We start from the raw sequence: 19863 nt of genomic DNA on the forward strand, positions 1-19863 counted from the left end.
GGTATCTTCTTTTCAGATTCAACATCTAGCCAACTGTGAAATCTGGGCAGTTCAGTCCAGTTAATGTCTCTATGATTCACCTTCTATGCTCCTGCCAGACCAAGGCCATCATCATCTCACTTCGGTTAAGGCAGTAGGATTTTTTTTTTTTAAGATTTTATTCATTTATTTGGCAGACAGAGAGATCAGAAGTAGGCAGAGAGGCAGGCAGAGAGAGGGGGAAGCAGTCTCCTAACTGAGCGAAGAGCCCGACTCGGGGCTCGATCCCAGGACCCTGAGATCATCACCTGAGCTGAAGGCAGAGGCTTAACCCACTGAACCACCCAGGTGCACCTATTCAAGGAATATTTACAGAAGCCTGATTTCTTTTTTTTTTTTTCCCCATTTTATTTATTTTTTCAGCGTAACAGTATTCATTCTTTTTGCACAACACCCAGTGCTCCATGCAAAACGTGCCCTCCCCATTACCCACCACCTGTTCCCCCAGCCTCCCACCCCTGACCCTTCAAAACCCTCAGGTTGTTTTTCAGAGTCCATAGTCTCTTATGGTTCGCCTCCCCTTCCAAATTTTTTTTTTTTTTTAATAAACATATAATGTATTTTTATCCCCAGAGGTACAGGTCTGTGAATCGCCAGGTTTACACACTTCACAGCACTCACGATAGCACTTACCCTCCCCAATGTCCATAGCCCCCTCCCCCTCTCCCAATCCCACCTCCCCCCAGCAACCCCCAGTTTGTTTTGTGAGATTAAGAGTCATTTATGGTTTGTCTCCCTCCCAATCCCATCTTGTTTCATTTATTCTTCTCCTATCCCCCTACCCCCCCATGTTGCTTCTCCATGTCCTCATATCAGGGAGATCATATGATAGTTGTCTTTCTCCGATTGACTTATTTCACTAAGCATGATACGCTCTAGTTCCATCCACGTCGTCGCAAATGGCATGATTTCATTTCTTTTGATGGCTGCATAGTATTCCATTGTGTATATATACCACATCTTCTTTATCCATTCATCTGTTGATGGACATCTAGGTTCTTTCCATAGTTTGGCTATTGTAAACATTGCTGCTATAAACATTCGGGTACACGTGCCCCTTCGGATCACTATGTTTGTATCTTTAGGGTAAATACCCAGTAGTGCAATTGCTGGGTCATAGGGTAGTTCTATTTTCAACCTTTTGAGGAACCTCCATGCTGTTTTCCAGAGTGGTTGCACCAGCTTGCATTCCCACCAACAGTGGAGGAGGGTTCCCCTTTCTCCACATCCTCTCCAGCATCTGTCATTTCCTGACTTGTTAATTTTAGCCATCCTGACTGGTGTGAGGTGATACCTCATTGTGGTTTTGATTTGTATTTCCCTGATGCCGAGTGACGTGGAGCACTTTTTCATGTGTCTGTTGGCCATCTGGATGTCTTCTTTGCAGAAATGTCTGTTCATGTCCTCTGCCCATTTCTTGATTGGATTGTTTGTTCTTTGGGTGTTGAGTTTGCTAAGTTCCTTATAGATTTTGGATACTAGCCCTTTATCTGATATGTCGTTTGCAAATATCTTCTCCCATTCTGTCAGTTGTCTTTTGGTTTTGTTAACTGTTTCCTTTGCTGTGCAAAAGCTTTTGATCTTGATGAAATCCCAATAGTTCATTTTTGCCCTTGCTTCCCTTGCCTTTGCCGTTGTTCCTAGGAAGATGTTGCTACGGCTGAGGTCGAAGAGGTTGCTGCCTGCGTTCTCCTCAAGGATTTTGATGGATTCCTTTCTCACATTGAGGTCCTTCATCCATTTGGAGTCTATTTTCGTGTGTGGTGTAAGGAAATGGTCCAATTTCATTTTTCTGCATGTGGCTGTCCAATTTTCCCAGCACCATTTATTGAAGAAGCTGTCTTTTTTCCATTGGACATTCTTTCCTGCTTTGTTGAAGATTAGTTGACCATAGAGTTGAGGGTCGATTTCTGGGCTCTCTATTCTGTTCCACTGGTCTATGTGTCTGTTTTTGTGCCAGTACCATGCTGTCTTGATGATGACAGCTTTGTAATAGAGCTTGAAGTCCGGAATTGTGATGCCACCAACTTTGGCTTTCTTTTTCAATATTCCTTTGGCTATTCGAGGTCTTTTCTGGTTCCATATAAATTTGAGGATTATTTGTTCCATTTCTTTGAAAAAAATGGCTGGAATTTTGATAGGGATTGCATTAAATGTGTAGATTGCTTTAGGTAGCATAGACATTTTCACAATATTTATTCTTCCAATCCAGGAGCATGGAACATTTTTCCATTTCTTTGTGTCTTCCTCAATTTCTTTCATGAGTACTTTATAATTTTCTGTGTATAGATTCTTAGTCTCTTTGGTTAGGTTTATTCCTAGGTATCTTATAGTTTTGGGTACAATTGTAAATGGGATTGACTCCTTAATTTCTCTTTCTTCAGTCTTGTTGTTGGTGTACAGAAATGCAACTGATTTCTGTGCATTGATTTTATATCCTGACACTTTGCTGAATTCCTGTACAAGTTCTAGCAGTTTTGGAGTGGAGTCTTTTGGGTTTTCCACATATAGTATCATATCATCTGCGAAGAGTGATAGTTTGACTTCTTCTTTACCAATTTGGATGCCTTTAATTTCTTTTTGTTGTCTGATTGCTGAGGCTAGGACTTCTAGTACTATGTTGAATAGCAGTGGTGATAATGGACATCCCTGCCGTGTTCCTGACCTTAACGGAAAAGCTTTGTTTTTCTCCATTGAGAATGATATTTGCAGTGGGTTTTTCATAGATGGCTTTGATAATATTGAGGTATGTGCCCTCTATCCCTACACTTTGAAGAGTTTTGATCAGGAAGGGATGCTGTACTTTGTCAAATGCTTTTTCAGCATCTATGGAGAGTATCATATGGTTCTTGTTCTTTCTTTTATTAATGTGTTCTATCACATTGATTGATTTGCGGATGTTGAACCAACCCTGCAGCCCTGGAATAAATCCCACTTGATCGTGGTGAATAATCCTTTTAATGTACTGTTGAATCCTATTGGCTAGTATTTTGGCGAGAATTTTTGCGTCTGTGTTCATCAAGGATATTGGTCTGTAGTTCTCTTTTTTGGTGGGATCCTTGTCTGGTTTTGGGATCAAGGTGATGCTGGCCTCATAAAATGAGTTTGGAAGTTTTCCTTCCATTTCTATTTTTTGGAACAGTTTCAGGAGAATAGGAATGAGTTCTTCTTTAAATGTTTGGTAGAATTCCCCTGGGAAGCCGTCTGGCCCTGGGCTTTTGTTTGTTTGGAGATTTTTGATGACTGTTTCAATCTCCTTACTGGTTATGGGCCTGTTCAGGTTTTCTATTTCTTCCTGGTTCAGTTGTGGTAGTTTATATGTCTCTAGGAATGCATCCATTTCTTCCAGATTGTCCAATTTGTTGGCGTAGAGTTGCTCATAGTATGTTCTTATAATTGTCTGTATTTCTTTGGTGTTAGTTGTGATCTCTCCTCTTTCATTCATGATTTTATTGATTTGGGTCCTTTCTCTTTTCTTTTGGATGAGTCTGGCCAGGGGTTTATCAATCTTATTGATTCTTTCAAAGAACCAGCTCCTAGTTTCATTGATTTTTTCTATTGTTTTTTTGGTTTCTATTTCGTTGATTTCTGCTCTGATCTTTATGATTTCTCTTCTCCTGCTGGGTTTAGGGTTTCTTTCTTGTTCTTTCTCCAGCTCCTTTACGCGTAGGGTTAGATTGTGTACTTGAGACCTTTCTTGTTTCTTGAGAAAGGCTTGTACCGCTATATATTTGCCTCTCAGAACTGCCTTTGCTGTGTCCCACAGATTTTGAACTGTTGTGTTTTCATTATCATTTGTTTCCATGAATTTTTTCAATTCTTCTTTAATTTCCTGGTTAACCCATTCATTCTTTAGAAGGATGCTGTTTAGTCTCCATGTATTTGGGTTCTTTCCAGCTTTCCTCTTGTGATTGAGTTCTAGCTTCAGAGCATTGTGGTCTGAAAATATGCAGGGAATGATCCCAATCTTTTGATACCGGTTGAGACCTGATTTGTGACCCAGGATGTGATCTATTCTGGAGAAGGTTCCATGTGCACTAGAGAAGAATGTGTATTCTGTTGCTTTGGGATGAAATGTTCTGAATATATCTGTGATGTCCATCTGGTCCAGTGTGTCATTTAAGGTCTTTATTTCCTTGTTGATCTTTGGCTTGGATGATCTGTCCATTTCAGTGAGGGGAGTGTTCAAGTCCCCTACTATTACTGTATTATTATTGATGTGTTTCTTTGATTTTGTTATTAATTGGTTGATATAATTGGCTGCTCCCACGTTAGGGGCATAGATATTTAAAATGGTTAGATCTTCTTGTTGGACAGACCCTTTGAGTAGGATATAGTGTCCTTCCTCATCTCTTATTATAGTCTTTGGCTTAAAATCTAATTGATCTGATATAAGGGTTGCCACCCCAGCTTTCTTCTGATGCCCATTAGCATGGTAAATTGTTTTCCACCCCCTCACTTTAAATCTGGAGGTGTCTTCGCGTCTAAAATGAGTTTCTTGTAGGCAACATACTGATGGGTTTTGTTTTTTTATCCATTCTGATACCCTGTGTCTTTTGATTGGGGCATTTAGCCCATTCACATTCAGGGTAACTATTGAGAGATATGAATTTAGTGCCATTATTAGCCTGTAAGGTGACTGTTACTGTATATTGTCTCTGTACCTTTCTGATCTACTACTTTTAGGCTCTCTCTTTGCTTAGAGGACCCCTTTCAATATTTCCTGTAGAGCTGGTTTGGTGTTTGCAAATTCTTTCAGTTTTTGTTTGTCCTGGAAGCTTTTGATCTCTCCTTCTATTTTCAATGATAGCCTAGCTGGATAGAGTATTCTTGGCTGCATGTTTTTCTCGTTGAGTGCTCTGAATATATCATGCCAGCTCTTTCTGGCCTGCCAGGTCTCTGTGGATAAGTCTGCCGCCAATCTAATATTTTTATCATTGTATGTTACTGATTTCTTTTCTCGGGCTGCTTTCAGGATTTTCTCTTTGTCACTAAGACTTGTAAATTTTACTATTAGGTGACGGGGTGTGGACCTATTCTTGTTGACTTTGAGGGGGGTTCTCTGCATCTCCTGGATTTTGATGCTTGTTCCCTTTGCCATATTAGGGAAATTCTCTCCAATGATTCTCTCCAATAGACCTTCTGCTCCCCTCTCTGTTTCTTCTTCTTCTGGAATCCCAATTATTCTAATGTTGTTTCGTCTTATGGTGTCACTTATCTCTCGAATTCTCCCCTCATGGTCCAGTAGCTGTTTGTCCCTCTTTTGCTCGGCTTCCTTATTCTCTGTCATTTGGTCTTCTATATCACTAATTCTTTCTTCTGCCTCATTTATCCTAGCAGTGAGAGCCTCCATTTTTGATTGCACCTCATTAGTAGCTTTTTTGATTTCAACTTGGTTAGATTTTAGTTCTTTAATTTCTCCAGAAAGGGCTTTAATATCTCCAGAGAGGGTTTCTCTAATATCTTCCATGCCTTTTTCGAGCCCGGCTAGAATGTTCAGAATCGTCATTCTGAACTCTTGATCTGACATATTACCAATGTCTGTGTTAATTAGGTCCCTAGCCTTCGGTACTGTCTCTTGTTCTTTTGTTTGTGGTGATTTTTTCCGCCTTGTCATTTTGTCCAGATAAGAGGATATGAAGGAGCAAATAAACTACTAAAAGGGTGGCAAAGACCCCAGAAAAATGCGCTGTAACCAAATCAGAAGAGACCCCTTTCAGAAAGTGGTTGATTTTCTGTTTCTAGAGTTGCTGTTCTTCTTCTCTTCGCTCTCCCGTTGGATTTGTAGGTGTTTGCAATGTTTAGATAAGCTATCGAGCTGATCTCCTGCTACCTGATGTAGTCTCAGGCTGCTACTCCAGAAGCCTGATTTCTGACCTTTCCTTCCCATCCATCCTTACATGAAAGGCAGCATACTCTGTACCTTGGTCTGCACCTTGCTGGTGTGACTTAGTGGTATATCTTGGAGGTAAGACCAGTTTCAGGATCTCTCTCATTCTTCTTCATGGCTACATGGTGTTCCACTGTGTGGACGTATGCTTTCTTTAGGGATTTCCTTATTTGATGACTCTTTGTGTTCTCAGTCCTTTTCAGGCTCAAATAATACTGTAGTGAATAAGGTCTTACATAAGTCACTCCATATTTTCGCCACGGTGTCTTTGGGATAAATTATAGAACTGAGATTGTTGAGCTCAGGGTGAATCCATTTGTAATGGTGTGGATTATAGCCAGATTTCCCTCTGCGGGGTCGTGCGGTTGTGTGTTCTGACCAGCAGCGTGTGAGAGGGCCAGTGTTCCCATCGTTCCTGCACAGCGTGCTTTGTTGTCTCTTTGTTTTATTCTGAGTGTGCTTGAACAGCTTCTCAAATATTTCATGTGTATAAGGCCTATTTGTATTTGTTTTTTAATGAACTGTCCGTTCAAATTTTGATTCACTTTTCTTTTTTTTTTAAATATTCTTTTTTTTTTTTTTTAAAGATTTTATTTATTTATTTACTTGACAGAGATCACAAGTCGTCAGAGAGGCAGGCAGACAGAGAGAGGAGGAAGCAGGCTCCCTGCTGAGCAGAGAGCCCGATGTGGGGCTCGATCCCAGGACCCTGGGATCATGACCTGAGCCAAAGGCAGAGGCCTAACCCACTGAGCCACCCAGGCGCCCCACAAATAACTTTTTTTTCCCTGAACCATCTGAGAGTAAGTTGCAAACCTGCTTATCACGCCCAAATACTTCACTGTCTACTTCCTACAAGCGTGGATGTGCCTTCTGTAGCCACGGTACAGTCACTAACATCAGGAAACGAACGTGGACGCATTACGCTCACCTAGTCCTCAACTCCCACTTCGCTTGTGCCGGTTGTCGTGGAGATATCTGTTAGACCAGCAACAGAACCTCGTGTAGAATCCAGCATCGTGTTTGGTTGGCTTGTCTCTTTCATTTCCTTCAGGCAAACGACTTATTCTTCCTCAACTGTCATGACCTTGTCACTTGTGGAGATTAAATACTAGTTACTTTGTAGAATGTTCCTCAGTTGGGTTTGTCCGGTGTTTTCCTAGGGGTTAGATTCAGGTTTTGTAGCCATGGCAGGAATATCACCGGGGTGGTGCCGCGTCTGTCTCATTTACTTTTGATGACGTGGCACACGATTTCAGTTTGTCATTACTGGTGACGTTCTCTTTGTTCACTTAGCTGAGATAATGTCTGCCAGGCTTTCCCACTGTGGGGTTGTCCTTTCTCGCTTTGCCATAAGTAAGTATTTTGTGAGGAAGTACTTTAAAAAAAAAAAAAAAGGAAGTACTTTAAAATGATGTTTAAAAAATAAAGTCCAGTTTCTCCTCAGAGCTTAACTTCATCTGTTTACTTCTTTATGTCAGTGTGGACGTCAGGGTTTCTTATTTTATTCAACAGGTTGTAATCCATAACTGTTATCATTCTGATTCTCATGCTGTCCTGGATTTGGCCAGAGCAGCTCCCTTCCCACAGACCTCTGTGTTCTTTTAATATGTCTTCACTGGGCTTTTTGATAAGTCAGGCTGACCCAGTTTTGATGTTATCACCCTGTTCTGACTCCCAGTGCTGGAGTGTTCTCCCCATCCACATCTCAGCACTCTCTCTACCCAACTCAGGTTGGACTCGGACACTCTACTAGCCCGTCTCTCCGCATGGATGTTGGTCTTTCTCTGCTCTTGTTATGCCCCATCTAGTGGCTTTAGGGTAAAATTACTCAGCAAGGAATATTTTTGTTTGCTTGTTTGTTTATTCATTTGTTTTTTATATTCCACAAATGAGTGAAATCCTTTGGTCTTTGTCTTTCTCAGTCCAACTTAATTCACTTAGCTTAATGCCTTCTATGTCCATTCATGAGCAAGAAATATTTTCTCAGTGACTGTTAATATATATTTTTATAAGGTTTTATTTTTATTTATTTATTTTTAAAGATATATTGATAGTGTACTCAAGGGGATGGAGCAGTGGTGCCGAGGGAGAGGGGAAGGGAGAGAATCTCAAGCAGACTCCTTGCTGAGCTTGGAGCCCAAAGCAGGGCTCCATCCCATGACCCTGACACATGACCTGAGTCAAAGTCAAGAGTTCGATGCTCGACTGAGCTACCTAGGTGTCCCGTAGGGTTTTTAAAAATATAATTTAATTTAATTTTTTATTTTTTTAACAAGATGTGGCCCAGGATTGAGGCCTGAACAGCACCAATTTTTTTTTTAAGATTTTATTTATTTATTTGACAGAAAGAGATCACAAGCAGGCAGAGAGGCAGGCAGAGAGAGAGGGGGAAGCAGGCTGAGAGCCCGACATGGGACTTGATCCCAGGACCCTGAGATCATGACCTGAGCCGAAGGCAGAACTTAATCCACTGAGCCACCCAGGTGCCCCAGGTTGTATTTTTAACTTAGATCTCTGATCCATTTGAAATTATCCTGGTGTATGCTGTGAGATACAAATCTAATTTTATCTTTTCCCAAATGACTATCAAAAGAATGGTTTCAGTAAAGTTCATCTTGTTCTCACTGGTTTCAATTCTGTGTACTTAAAATAGTTTAGGTAAATGGTGTTATTATGTTAGATCTCTTTGTATTTCTTTGAAAGATCAACACAGTGTTTTTAAGATCAGGTCATATTGTTCTGTGTGCATGGTCTGTTGCATCGAACTGCACAGCAACTCACGGATGTGTTTACCGTGTTTCACCTGCGTCCCAGTGAGCGTTGTCAGAAATGACCTTTTATGGGCCTGCGTGAGGACTATTTCGGGATGTAGCCCAGGGGTGGGACTGCTGGGTGGTCGAGTGCACGTGCTTCATGGGACCAGTGCTGCCACTTGCTCTCTGGTCACCCGTGGTAGTCTGAAGTCCCGGCCACAGCGCTTCCGGATCCTTGTAGCTTCTCTTCGTCGCTAATGCTCAGCGTTGCCTGGCCTTCTAATTTTTGCCAGATGGTGTAAATCTTTTATTGTTTGTTTTGTTTTAATTCATTTATCTTTGATTACTGATTGTTTCAACATCACATGGCCTTTTGGATTTGGATATTTTTTCTTCTCTGAATTATTCATTCCTATCCTTTGCCAGTTTTTCTATTGAGTTGTCTTTTTCTTACCCACTTGTAAGAACTCCTTCTGTATTTGAGATAGTAACTTTACTGGGTGTAGATAGGAAATGTATCTTTTTTTTTTTTTTAAAGGTTTTATTTATTTGAGAGAGAGAAAGGGGGTGAGCGAGCATGCGCAAGCAGGGGGTGGGGCAGAGAGAGAGGGAGAAGCAGGCTGTCCTCTGAGCAGAGAATCCAGTGCAGGACTTGGTCCCAACACTGGGATCATGACCTGAGCCAAAGGCAGACGCTTAACCGACTGAGCCACCCAGGCACTCCTGCATATATCTTTTTACCTTTTATTATATATTAGCTTTGCAGTCTTTATTGAGTAGAATTTCTAATTCTCAATACTCAGATTCATCTTTTTTTCCTTTTGCCCTTTTGGTTTATTTTTGAAGTTTTTTTTAAAGAAGTCTTTCTCTGCTTGTAGGCCACAAAGATGTTCTGCATTTTTTTCTATTAACTGCGTGGTTTACCTTTCATATTTAGATTTCTTAATGCCTTTATTTATTATTTTTTAAAGATTTAATTTATGTATTTGTGAGAGGGAGTGAGGTGAGGGTTAGAGGAAGAAGCAGACTCCCTGCTGAGTAGGGAGCCTGATGTAGGACTTGATCCAGGACACCTGGATCACGACATGAGCTGAAGGCAGAGGCTTAACTGACTGAGCCACCCATGTGCCCCAAGATTTCTTAATACCTTTTTTTAAAAAATTGAATTGAATTTTTATTTTTAATTTTTAAAATTTTATTTTTTTATTTTAAAAAAGATTTTATTTATTTATTTGACAGCAAAGATCACAAATGGCAGGCAGAGAGAGATGGAAGCAGGCTCCCTGCTGAGCAGAAATTGCGATGTGGGGCTCGATCCCAGGACCCTGATATCATGACCCAAGCCAAAGGCAGAGAGGTTTAACTCACTGAACCAGCCAGGTGCCCCGAATTTTTTATTTTTTAAAAGATTTTATTTATTTAGGGGCTCCTAGGTGGCTCAGTCATTAAGTGTCTGCCTTTGGCTCAGGTTATGATTCCAAGGTCCTGGGTTTGAGCCCCACGTTGGGATCCGTGCTCCACAGGAAGCCAGCTTTCCCTCTCCCACTCGCCCTCCTTGTGTTTCTGCTCTTGCTTTCTCTCTCTATCAAATAAATAAGATCTCTTTCTTTTTTTTTTTTTTTTTAAAGATTTGATTTATTTATTTGACAGAGAGACAGCACAAGTAGGCAGAGCTGCAGAGGGATAGGGAGAAGCAGGCTTCCTGCTGAGCAGAGAGCCCAATATGGGGCTTGATCCCAGGACCCTGGTATCATGACCTGAGCCAAAGGCAGATGCTTAACCAGCTGAGCCACCCAAGCATCCCTTCTTAATGCCTTTAGAGTCTACCTTACTGTGTGGTTTTAGTTAGGGATCTAGTCTTAATTTTCTCTAAGTGAATCAGTTTTTCCAGTTGTATCACCTTTGCAGTCATTCTGTTAAAAAATATCTTAGGTTGGTGGTGCCTTAGTCAAGATATCTTTTATGTATCTCAGTTAAGTTTTGAAATTTTCTTTATATGGGCCCCGTACATTCCTTAGAAAATTAACTCCTAGGTATTTTATAATTGTTATAGCTCTTGTGGGTGAAATCTTTTTTATTATATTTTTAAGTGATTATTCAGACAATATTTTCATTGTGAAGTGTTTTTTTAATTGGTTTTTATATGTGTTCCAAGTAGACAGCATGTCACCTTACAAAAGCACTTCTGTCTCTTCTATTTTAATACTTACTCCTTTTATTCCATTTTTTAGTATTATGATGTTTGCTAGAATTATAGAAAAAGCAGTTATGTTTCTTATTCTGACTTTAATGGTATTGTATTTAGTATTTCACCATTAAGTATGACATTGGCTATGCAATTATGCCTAGGCTTTTTTTGTTTTTAAGATTTTATTTATTTATTTGACAGACAAAGATCACAAGTAGGCACAGAGGCAGGCAGAGAGAGAGGGGGAAGCAGGCTCCCTGCTGAGATGAGGGGCTCAATCCCAGGACCCTGGGATCATGACCTGAGCCGAAGGCAGAGGCTTTAACCACTGAGTCACCCAGGTGCCCTAATTTTTTTGTGGTTTTTTTTTTGTTTTTTTTTAATGTTAAGAAATACTTTTAAGTATCTAAGGCCACAAAGAGATTTGTATTTAGATCTGAATGTTAAAAGTCTCGGAAAATGTTATCTTTATACATCTCTGTATTAACAATTCACCCATTAAATAAAAGAAAATAGCCCTGTTCCTTTCAATGTTTGTCTTTTTTTCAAAATATTTGGGACAAAGGTGGTGTTAATAAATGAAAAAGAAAAATAGTAAGAATTACTTGATTTGAGTTTCTTATAAGACTACTAAATTAGAGATTGGAGGAAAGGATATTGGCATTTTAACCTTAGTCTTATACCAAATGTTTGTATGGCTAGGAACCAAGTAAACAGAAGTGTGTGGGAGGAAATACAAGAGGATGACTTAGGCATCCTCTGCAATTTGCATTATTTTTCCTCTTGTATTGATGGATAATGTTACTTTATCCACAGTCTCTTATTACTCAGTATGTAAAGTTTCTCATACATCACACCTTTGCCTTGAAGTTGTCCTTGATTGTTTATCTGTTTATGTATGGATCTTGCCTCTCGAAGCCATTTTCTGTTCAAGAATTACATTCTTCTCCATGAACTTATTTGTATTTTATTTTGCTGTAGGAGGAGTTGGATTTGTCTTCTCCTTCCCAGATGTCTCCCCTTTCCCTTTATGGTGAAAGCTCTCACAGTCCCTCCTCAGCAGAGCCCCTGAAAGAAGATAAACCCATCGTTGGTCCCAGGAGCAAAACTGGTATGACTCCCGTCTCCTATCCTCTGTTCTTTCTAATTTGCACTGAACTTAGGTTCCATTTTTTAAAAGAAAATGTTGGATTAAGTGCATGTTTATTAAGCTGGCTTCTTGTTTTTAAACAAGTGGACCTGTCTTCTTTGGCTGTATTGTCTTTATGGGTGAAAAATGCTTTAAAGTAGATATAGGCCTCATCATCTTCAGGAGAGAATTCAAGGATTCAGGTGAAGATACTGAATGTGAGGGCCATTTGGGTGTGACATTTATTACTTATTTTTTTTTTTTAAGATTTTATTTATTTGACAGAGAGAGAGATCACAAGTAGGCAGAGTCAGGCAGAGAGAGAGAGAGGAGCAGGCTCCCCGCTGAGCAGAGAGCCCGATGCGGGGCTCGATCCCAGCACCCTGAGATCACGACCCGAGCCAAAGGCAGTGGCCCAATCCACTGAGCCACCCAGGAGCCCCAACATTTATTACTTCTTAATCTTCAGGCCTTATTCAGTGATTTTAGCTATTCTCCTTTACCTGTTCAAATATCCCAGAGCTGCAGTGTGGTCATTCCAACGAAAATCATCATTTTGACCGTCAGTGTGGTCAGAAAGGAAGGCTCATTGGACTTCCATAGTAAATAAGTCATGACGGTGTAATGAACAGCACGGTGCCTATGGTTCGTGGTACTGTGTTGTCTGTTTGATTGCTAAGAGATTAGATCTTACAAGTTTTCATCACGAGAAAAAAAATTTGTAACTGTGGTAGCAGATGTTAACTAGATTTCTCGTGGTGATCCTTTTGTGATACAAATATCAAATCATGTTGTACCCCTGAAATTAATATAATTTATATGTCAGTTACACCTCAAAAAAAGGGGTAGACCTCAGATGAAGGAGTTTTCTTTAGTCCATTAAGTTATAGAGTAGCTAGGCTTAAACTCTGGGTAGGGACAGTTACTCAGAGGTCTAGATCATGTGTAGAAAAAGGTGTATCATAGAATCTGTTTTCTAGGAATTGCTTTCACAATGATCTCTGGTTTGTTTGGATTTTCTCCAGAAAATGGACTGACTCCAAAGAAAAAAATTCAGATAAATTCAAAACCTTCAGTTCAGCCCAAGCCATTATTACTTCCAGCAGCACCCAAGACTCAGACGAACTCCGGCGTTCCCGCGAAAACCATCATTATTCAGACATTACCCACGCTTGTGCCATTGGCAAAGCAGCAGCCAATTATCAGCATACATCCTGCGCCCACTAAAGGTACCTGAGTGGAACTGGAGGCTGTGTAGTTTAATTAGTGCCACTGAGGCTTGTGTCATGTCATTTGTTTTAACTCAGGTTATAATTTCTGAGCACAGGCTGGGTGCCAGGAATTGTCCTTGGTTTTTGAGGATGTGACGGAGATGACTAACATGTGGTTCCTGTCCTAACAAGGGAGATAGCTATCCAGATGAATGATATCAGATACTACTTTTTTCTTACAATTTTTTTTTTAAAGATTTTATTTATTTATTTGACAGAGATCACAAGTAGGCAGAGAGGCAGGCAGATAGAGAGAGGAGGAAGCAGGCCTCCCACTAAGCAGAGAACCCGATGCGGGGCTCGATCCCAGGACCCTGGATTCGTGACCTGAGCTGAAGGCAGAGGCTTTAACCCACTGAGCCACCCAGATGCCCCTGAACTCTTGTTTTTAAGGAGAGGTCAGTATGTAAATAGCGTGACGGGTCTATAGGTGAGTTTCGGTGATAGCATGAGGCTCTTCATCCCTACAGAGGCAGCATGCTTTAGTAAATGTGATCTTGAGTGAGGGCATGAGGAAGAGAGCTCAACTCTTGTCTTCACAGTTAAGAAAATGTGTATTTCTATATTGTGTCCACCAGATGGCCTCCCATCCTCAACTCTACACGAATTGTAGTATTGAAAATGCTTGAGGATTTGGTGGTGCACAGATACAGGAATCATTTGCATGTGGAGATGTCTTAGGCAGATTATCTGTCATTCTCCTCATACTGATGGGTGTACACAGGAGTACAGGAGAACCTGATCGACGCTCTTGCCCCGGATTTAGGGCTAGGTCTCAATGGTGTATGGATTGTAAACAAATGTTTCTTCCATGGCGATGTTTCCAGCTCTAGATTGTCAGTTCCTTTCTTTGGAGCAAGAAGATCAAGTTTTAATGAGAGCAAGGTCATAAATTTGATTTCTAGTTACTCTGTTAGTTTTGTTTTATTCTAAGGTCATGGACAATATAACATTGATAAAGAGAAGAACTAGGTGGAGATTGGACGAGTCAGTGAAAAATCCATCAAAGTCTACCAGAACCCTAGACAGACCTGGAATACCAGCCCTTTCTGTACAGGGTCAGAACTGCTGCTTTTTTCATGTGAGAGATAGCAGTCCTATAGAAGAGGTGTTCTTGTCTGTGAATGGATGTTAAGTGTTCATAACTTGAAATAAAATGTAAGATTTATTGTATGTGTGGACTTTTCTCAGGATAGTCTCCAAAACTTTCATCAGGATCTCAGAAGGGTCTGTGTCTTCCCAAAGGCTAAGAATGAATGAATGAATGAATGAATTTATTTTTTAATAATTTTATTTTATTTTTTCAGTGTAAGGCTAAGAATTTAAACTTGTGAAGAACCTCATTATGGTTTCCATAAGTTCTTAAAACACAAGTGTAAAAAGCGAAAGCTGGCCATTAATATGACTAGTGTGTGAAGCAAGGGGTATTCCTGAGAATTTTCTCTTAGCAGACCATGTTCAAGTGATAGAAGACAAACCATTCTTTTCTGAGCAGTTTATCAGGTTCAGAAACCCGAGTCATACGTTGTTCAGAAACCTGAGTCATGCGTTATTCAGAACGTCAGTGCCTGCTCATTTTCTGAAGATAGTATTTATGTTTGCTAGTATAAGGCACTTGTGTGTTTTTCTGGTACAGTCCAGAGAGTTGGTGTTCTTATAACATACAGATTTAAGTGTACGTCTTCCATTTATTTGAAATAAAGTGGTAGAGGGGAAATGCAGGAGAGTCATTTTATTGTTAATCAATGTAAGTGTCAGTAGTGAATACTTTACTATTAAAAAAGAACTTATTTTTCTAGGATTAATTTCACATTCTCTAACTTGGAAGTAAAGCCCACCGTGGTTTGGCCCCAGTTTCATTTTCTAACTTTACATTATAATCACTCCTTTTTATAAACCCAACTTCCTCTTCTAGCCCAACCAATCTGGCCACTGTCCCTTGAATTCTCTCCTTTTTCCTAGTTTCTTGGCTCAGACCATTCTGTCTGCCTGAAACAACTTCTGTAACTCAAGTCCTGTACATCCATTAAGGCTGTTAGGAGGAGTGCAGGTGAGACATGATGAAAGCCTGGTGTGTCTGTGAAAGTGGAGAGCCAGGATAGAGGGTGCAGAGGTTAAAAAGTGTAGAATCGCAAGCTTGGCAGTTGGATGGTTTAGAAAAGGGATGGAGGATAGAGAGGAATGTGTCCTATGTCTTGGGCTTGTTAGGTAGGTGGTAGTGCAAATCATTGAAATGGAGGATGGAGGTAAACTAACCTGCCCCAGGTTATTCTGCTCCTGAGAGGTGGAGGCAGAACTGGAGCCCGGGTGGTCTGGCTCAAGGTCTGTGCAATTGGTCATGCTACTAGATTGCCTCTAAAAGAATGTGCCGATGTGCTCCTTGATCTCCAGAATTCTGTCTAATTGGGGAGTTAACATATTTACAAAAATAAATAACAGTGACTGTGAGAACTAACGAGTTAATAATATGTGTAGTGCCCTTACAGAAGCTGTTACCGTATAGAAATGGAAATTAATAATAGTAAGTAATAGCTAACATTGACGCTCTTACTGTGCGGCACTGTTGTGTTTAAGTGCATTATCTCATTTAATCATTACACTGGCTCTGAGAATAGGTACTATTACTGTCTGCATTTTATAGACGAGACCATTAAGACACAGAGGAATCATTTACCCCAAGTCACACAGCTATGTTATTTTAGACAAAGTAGGCATTCAATAAATGTGTGATACATAGTTTGAAATCTTTGAAGAAAGTTGAAAAGGAAGAATGCCTGTCACACTTGGTGAGTCATACAGAGTCAGAAGTATTCAGCATTGAATCTAGCTGTGTTCTGGGGGTTCCATTAAGGGTGATTACCTGTAAGGTAAGGACATACCGTTAAGGGTGGACACACCATTAAGGTATGTCATGTCTGAAAGGATTCTGAGCGTGCTGCAGTGGATAAATAGCCCTACGGTTGTCCTTTTTTTTTTTTTTTTTTTAAGATTTTATTTATTTGTTTGACAAGAAATCACAAGCAGCCAGAGAGAGAGGGGGAAGCAGGCTCCCCACTGAGCAGAGAGCCCAATGCGGGGCTCGATCCCAGGACCCTGGTTTCATGACCTGAGCTGAAGGCAGAGGCTTTAACCCACTGAGCCACCCAGGTGCCCCACGGTTGTCCTTTTTGACTGCCCTTTGTCCTTTTCATACTGGGACAGTGTTCCTGTGTTCAGCTGCCCAGAACAGTGCTTTGTAATGCGTTCTGTGATTGCTGAGCATCCAGCGGGCCAGGGTTTAGCAAGTCACCACAAGAGTTTTTTGTTTTCTTGAACATGTTATAATAGAAGTTTTTCCCTGTTCTGTCTTGAACCCTGGCATGCCTGGAATATTTAGAGGATCCTAGAGTTAGATGCTGCTAGGTGATTTGAGGGTAGCTGGGCACCATGGGATGTTCATCGCAGAAGACAGGAGGCAGCAGTGGCCTGCTTGGGCTGGGAGCCGCTTGGGTACACGGACCCTGCCTCATGCTGCCCCATCTCCCTCCCTCCATGAGCAGTTCTCTCAGCAAGGAGATGGTGATAACTACGCAATGGACAGTACAGACTTGGGTTACTTTTCTAAATTGGTTTTAAGAAATAGTGCGAAGCCATTTGCGTGTGTTAACTGCAGCTAGAAGTATGATCCTTTCTTTGAAATGTTTAATTCTGTACTTTTACCACCTCCTCTGCTCTCTGGAGTAATCCCGAAGTTCACTGAGCAGTGTTTTGTTTTGGGATCTTTTTATTGTAATCTTTAAACTGAGAAGATGTGGAACACTGCTTCCCACAATGCTCTTCTCAGAGTATTGGTTTAACTCAGTGGTTCCCACACTACAGACTGTGGACCCCAGGGAATGGGTGCTGCGAATAGTAGCCTTTGGCATTTTGCAAGGCCTCTGCAAACCCATATGCTGGCAGGTTTTTTTTGTAGCCTGAATAATTTGTTTTATATATTTTTGTATTCCTATTTTTAAAGTTTTTGTGGCTGTAGTTCAGATTAGGAAACTACAAATTTATTTTAAATTGTTACTAGGCTTTTGTTGTGGTTGTTTTTTTAAGTAAATGTGGGGCTTGAACTCATGACTCTGAGATCAAGACATGAGCCGAGATCAAGAGTCTCAGCCTCACAGAGCCACCCAGGTGCCCCTGTTACTAAGTTCTTTTTTTTTTTTTTTCTTTAAAGATTTTATTTATTTATTTGACAGACAGAGATCACAAGTAGGCAGAGAGGCAGGCAGAGGGAGGGAAGCAGGCTCCTCGCTGAGCAGAGAGCCCGATGCGGGACTTGATCCCAGGACCCTAAGTTCATGACCTGAGCCAAAGGCAGAGGCTTGAACCCACCGAGCCACCCAGGCGCCCATGTTACTAAGTTCTTAATAGCCTTTTCTCATCATGTATTTTCTCAGTCCTAAAACTGAAAGGACAGCCATGATCATCTTGGGTGACCATGATACTTTTTGATATTAAAGAAGAGTGGTCACTTGATTTAAGGTTTACATAATGATGAGTGTGTCTTCTTCTGGTTTGTACTTTCTTTCTTCTCTTTCTTTTTAAGATTTTATTTATTTGAGGGGGCACCTGGGTGGCTCAGTGGAATAAATAAAATCTTTTTTTTTTTTAAAGATTTTATTTATTTATTTGACAGATAGAGATCACAAGTAGGCAGAGAGGCAGGCAGAGAGAGGGGGGAAGCAGGCTCCCCTCCAAGCAGAGAGCCTGATGTGGGACTCGATCCCAGGACCTTGAGATCATGACCTGAGCCGAAGGTAGAGGCTTAACCCACTGAGCCACCCAGTTCCCCTGAAGTAAATAAAATCTTAAAAAAAAAAGGATTTTATTTATTTGAGAGAGTATGGCAGTGTGCAAGTGAGTGGGGGAGGAGCAGAGCAAGAGAAAATCTTAAGCAGACTCCCTGCTGAGCTTGGTACTCTACATGGGGCTCAGTCTCATGACCCGGAGATCATGACCTGAGCGGAAATCAAGAGTCGAGCGCTTAAACAACTGAGCCACCCAGCATCCCCTAGACTGTAATTTTTTTTTCTTTTTTATTTCTTTCCGTGTTCCAGAATTCATTGTTTATGTACCACACCCAGTGCTCCATGCAATAGGTGCCCTCCATAATACCCACCACCAGGCTCATCCGACCCCCATCTCCTCCCCTCCCAAACCCTCAGTTTGTTTCTCAGAGTCCACAGTCTCTCATGCTTCATCTCCCCACTCCCATTTCCCCCAGCTCCCTTCTCCTCTCCATCTCCCAGTGTCCTCCATGTTATTCCTTATGCTCCACAAGTAAGTGAAACCATATGATAATTGATTTTCTCTGCTTGACTTACTTCACTCAGCATAATCTCTTCCAGATCCGTCCATGTTGATACAAAAGTTGGGTGTTCATCCTTTCTGGTGGAGGCATAATACTCCGTTGTATATATGGACCACATCTTTGTTATCCATTTGTCCACTGAAGGGCATCTTGGTTCTCTCCACAGTTTGTTGACTTGTGGCCATTGTTGCTATCAACACTGGGGAACAGATGGCCCTTCTTTTCACTACATCAGTATCTTTGGGGTAAATACCCAGTAGTGCAATTGCAGGGTCATAGGGAAGCTCTATTTTTAATTTCTTGAGGAATCTCCACACTGTTTTCCAAAGTGGCTACACCAGCTTGCATTCCCACCAACAGTTTAAGAGGGTTCCCCTTTCTCCACATCCTCTCCAACACATGTTGTTTCCTGTCTTGTTGATTTTGGCCATTCTAACTGGTGTCAGGTGGTATCTCAATGTGGTTTTCATTTGAATCTCCGTGATGGCTAATGATAATGAACATTTTTCACATGTCTGTTAGCCATTTGTATTAGACTGTAATATCTTTTTTTTTTTTTTTAAGATTTTATTTATTTATTTGACAGACAGAGATCACAAGTAGGCAGAGAGGCAGGCAGAGAGAGAGGAGGAAGCAGGCTTCCTGCTGAGCAGAGAGCCCGATGTGGAGCTCGATCCCAGGACCCTGGGATCATGACCTGAGCCGAAGGCAGAGGCTTTAACCCACTGAGCCACCCAGGTGCCCCTAGACTGTAATTTCTTAATAATAAGTGTTATTAAGAAACCTTACACCGGGGCACCACATTGGGCTCTCTGCTCAGCAGGGAGCCTGCTTCTTCCTCTCTCTCTGCCTGCCTCTCTGCCTAAATAAAATCTTAAAAAAAAAAAAGGAAACCTTACACCTGGTCTTGAGCTTTTTATTTTATATTCTTATTTGAATATTTGGCCTAAGCATATTTATATCTGCTTATGAGTCATCTCCTCATTTAAATGTTTTTATTTCATAAAAGAAGTTTTTCCGGGGGAAAAAAGATAAAAATGTTTAGAGATCACTTTTATCGAAATAAATTACACATATTAAAAATCTATGAAGTTTTATTTTTTTATGTGGGATAAAATGCTGTGAACTAAACTCTAGTTTTAGTGTGCGTTTTGGGGCCATGTGAAACATAAAGATTTTGATTTTATAGAAGTGATCTTTTTTTTTTTAAGCTAAACAGGTGTTCTTTACAAACAGGTGTTCTAAAGTA

At 40.8% G+C, this 19863-nt stretch overlaps 1 protein-coding gene across 1 annotated transcript in view; it reads left to right on the forward strand.

Annotated features, from left to right (window-relative positions):
- ATF6 (activating transcription factor 6) overlaps positions 1-19863 on the forward strand; it is a 208921-nt gene that overhangs the window by 18212 nt on the left and 170846 nt on the right. The window contains exons 6-7 of the mRNA XM_045983346.1: positions 11855-11984; positions 13028-13231. Of these exons, the coding sequence (XP_045839302.1) occupies positions 11855-11984; positions 13028-13231 (334 nt within the window). The remainder of the gene's footprint in view (positions 1-11854; positions 11985-13027; positions 13232-19863) is intronic.

The sequence above is a fragment of the Meles meles genome, chromosome 17, assembly GCF_922984935.1.
Source record: "Meles meles chromosome 17, mMelMel3.1 paternal haplotype, whole genome shotgun sequence".
Taxonomy (NCBI): domain Eukaryota; kingdom Metazoa; phylum Chordata; class Mammalia; order Carnivora; family Mustelidae; genus Meles; species Meles meles.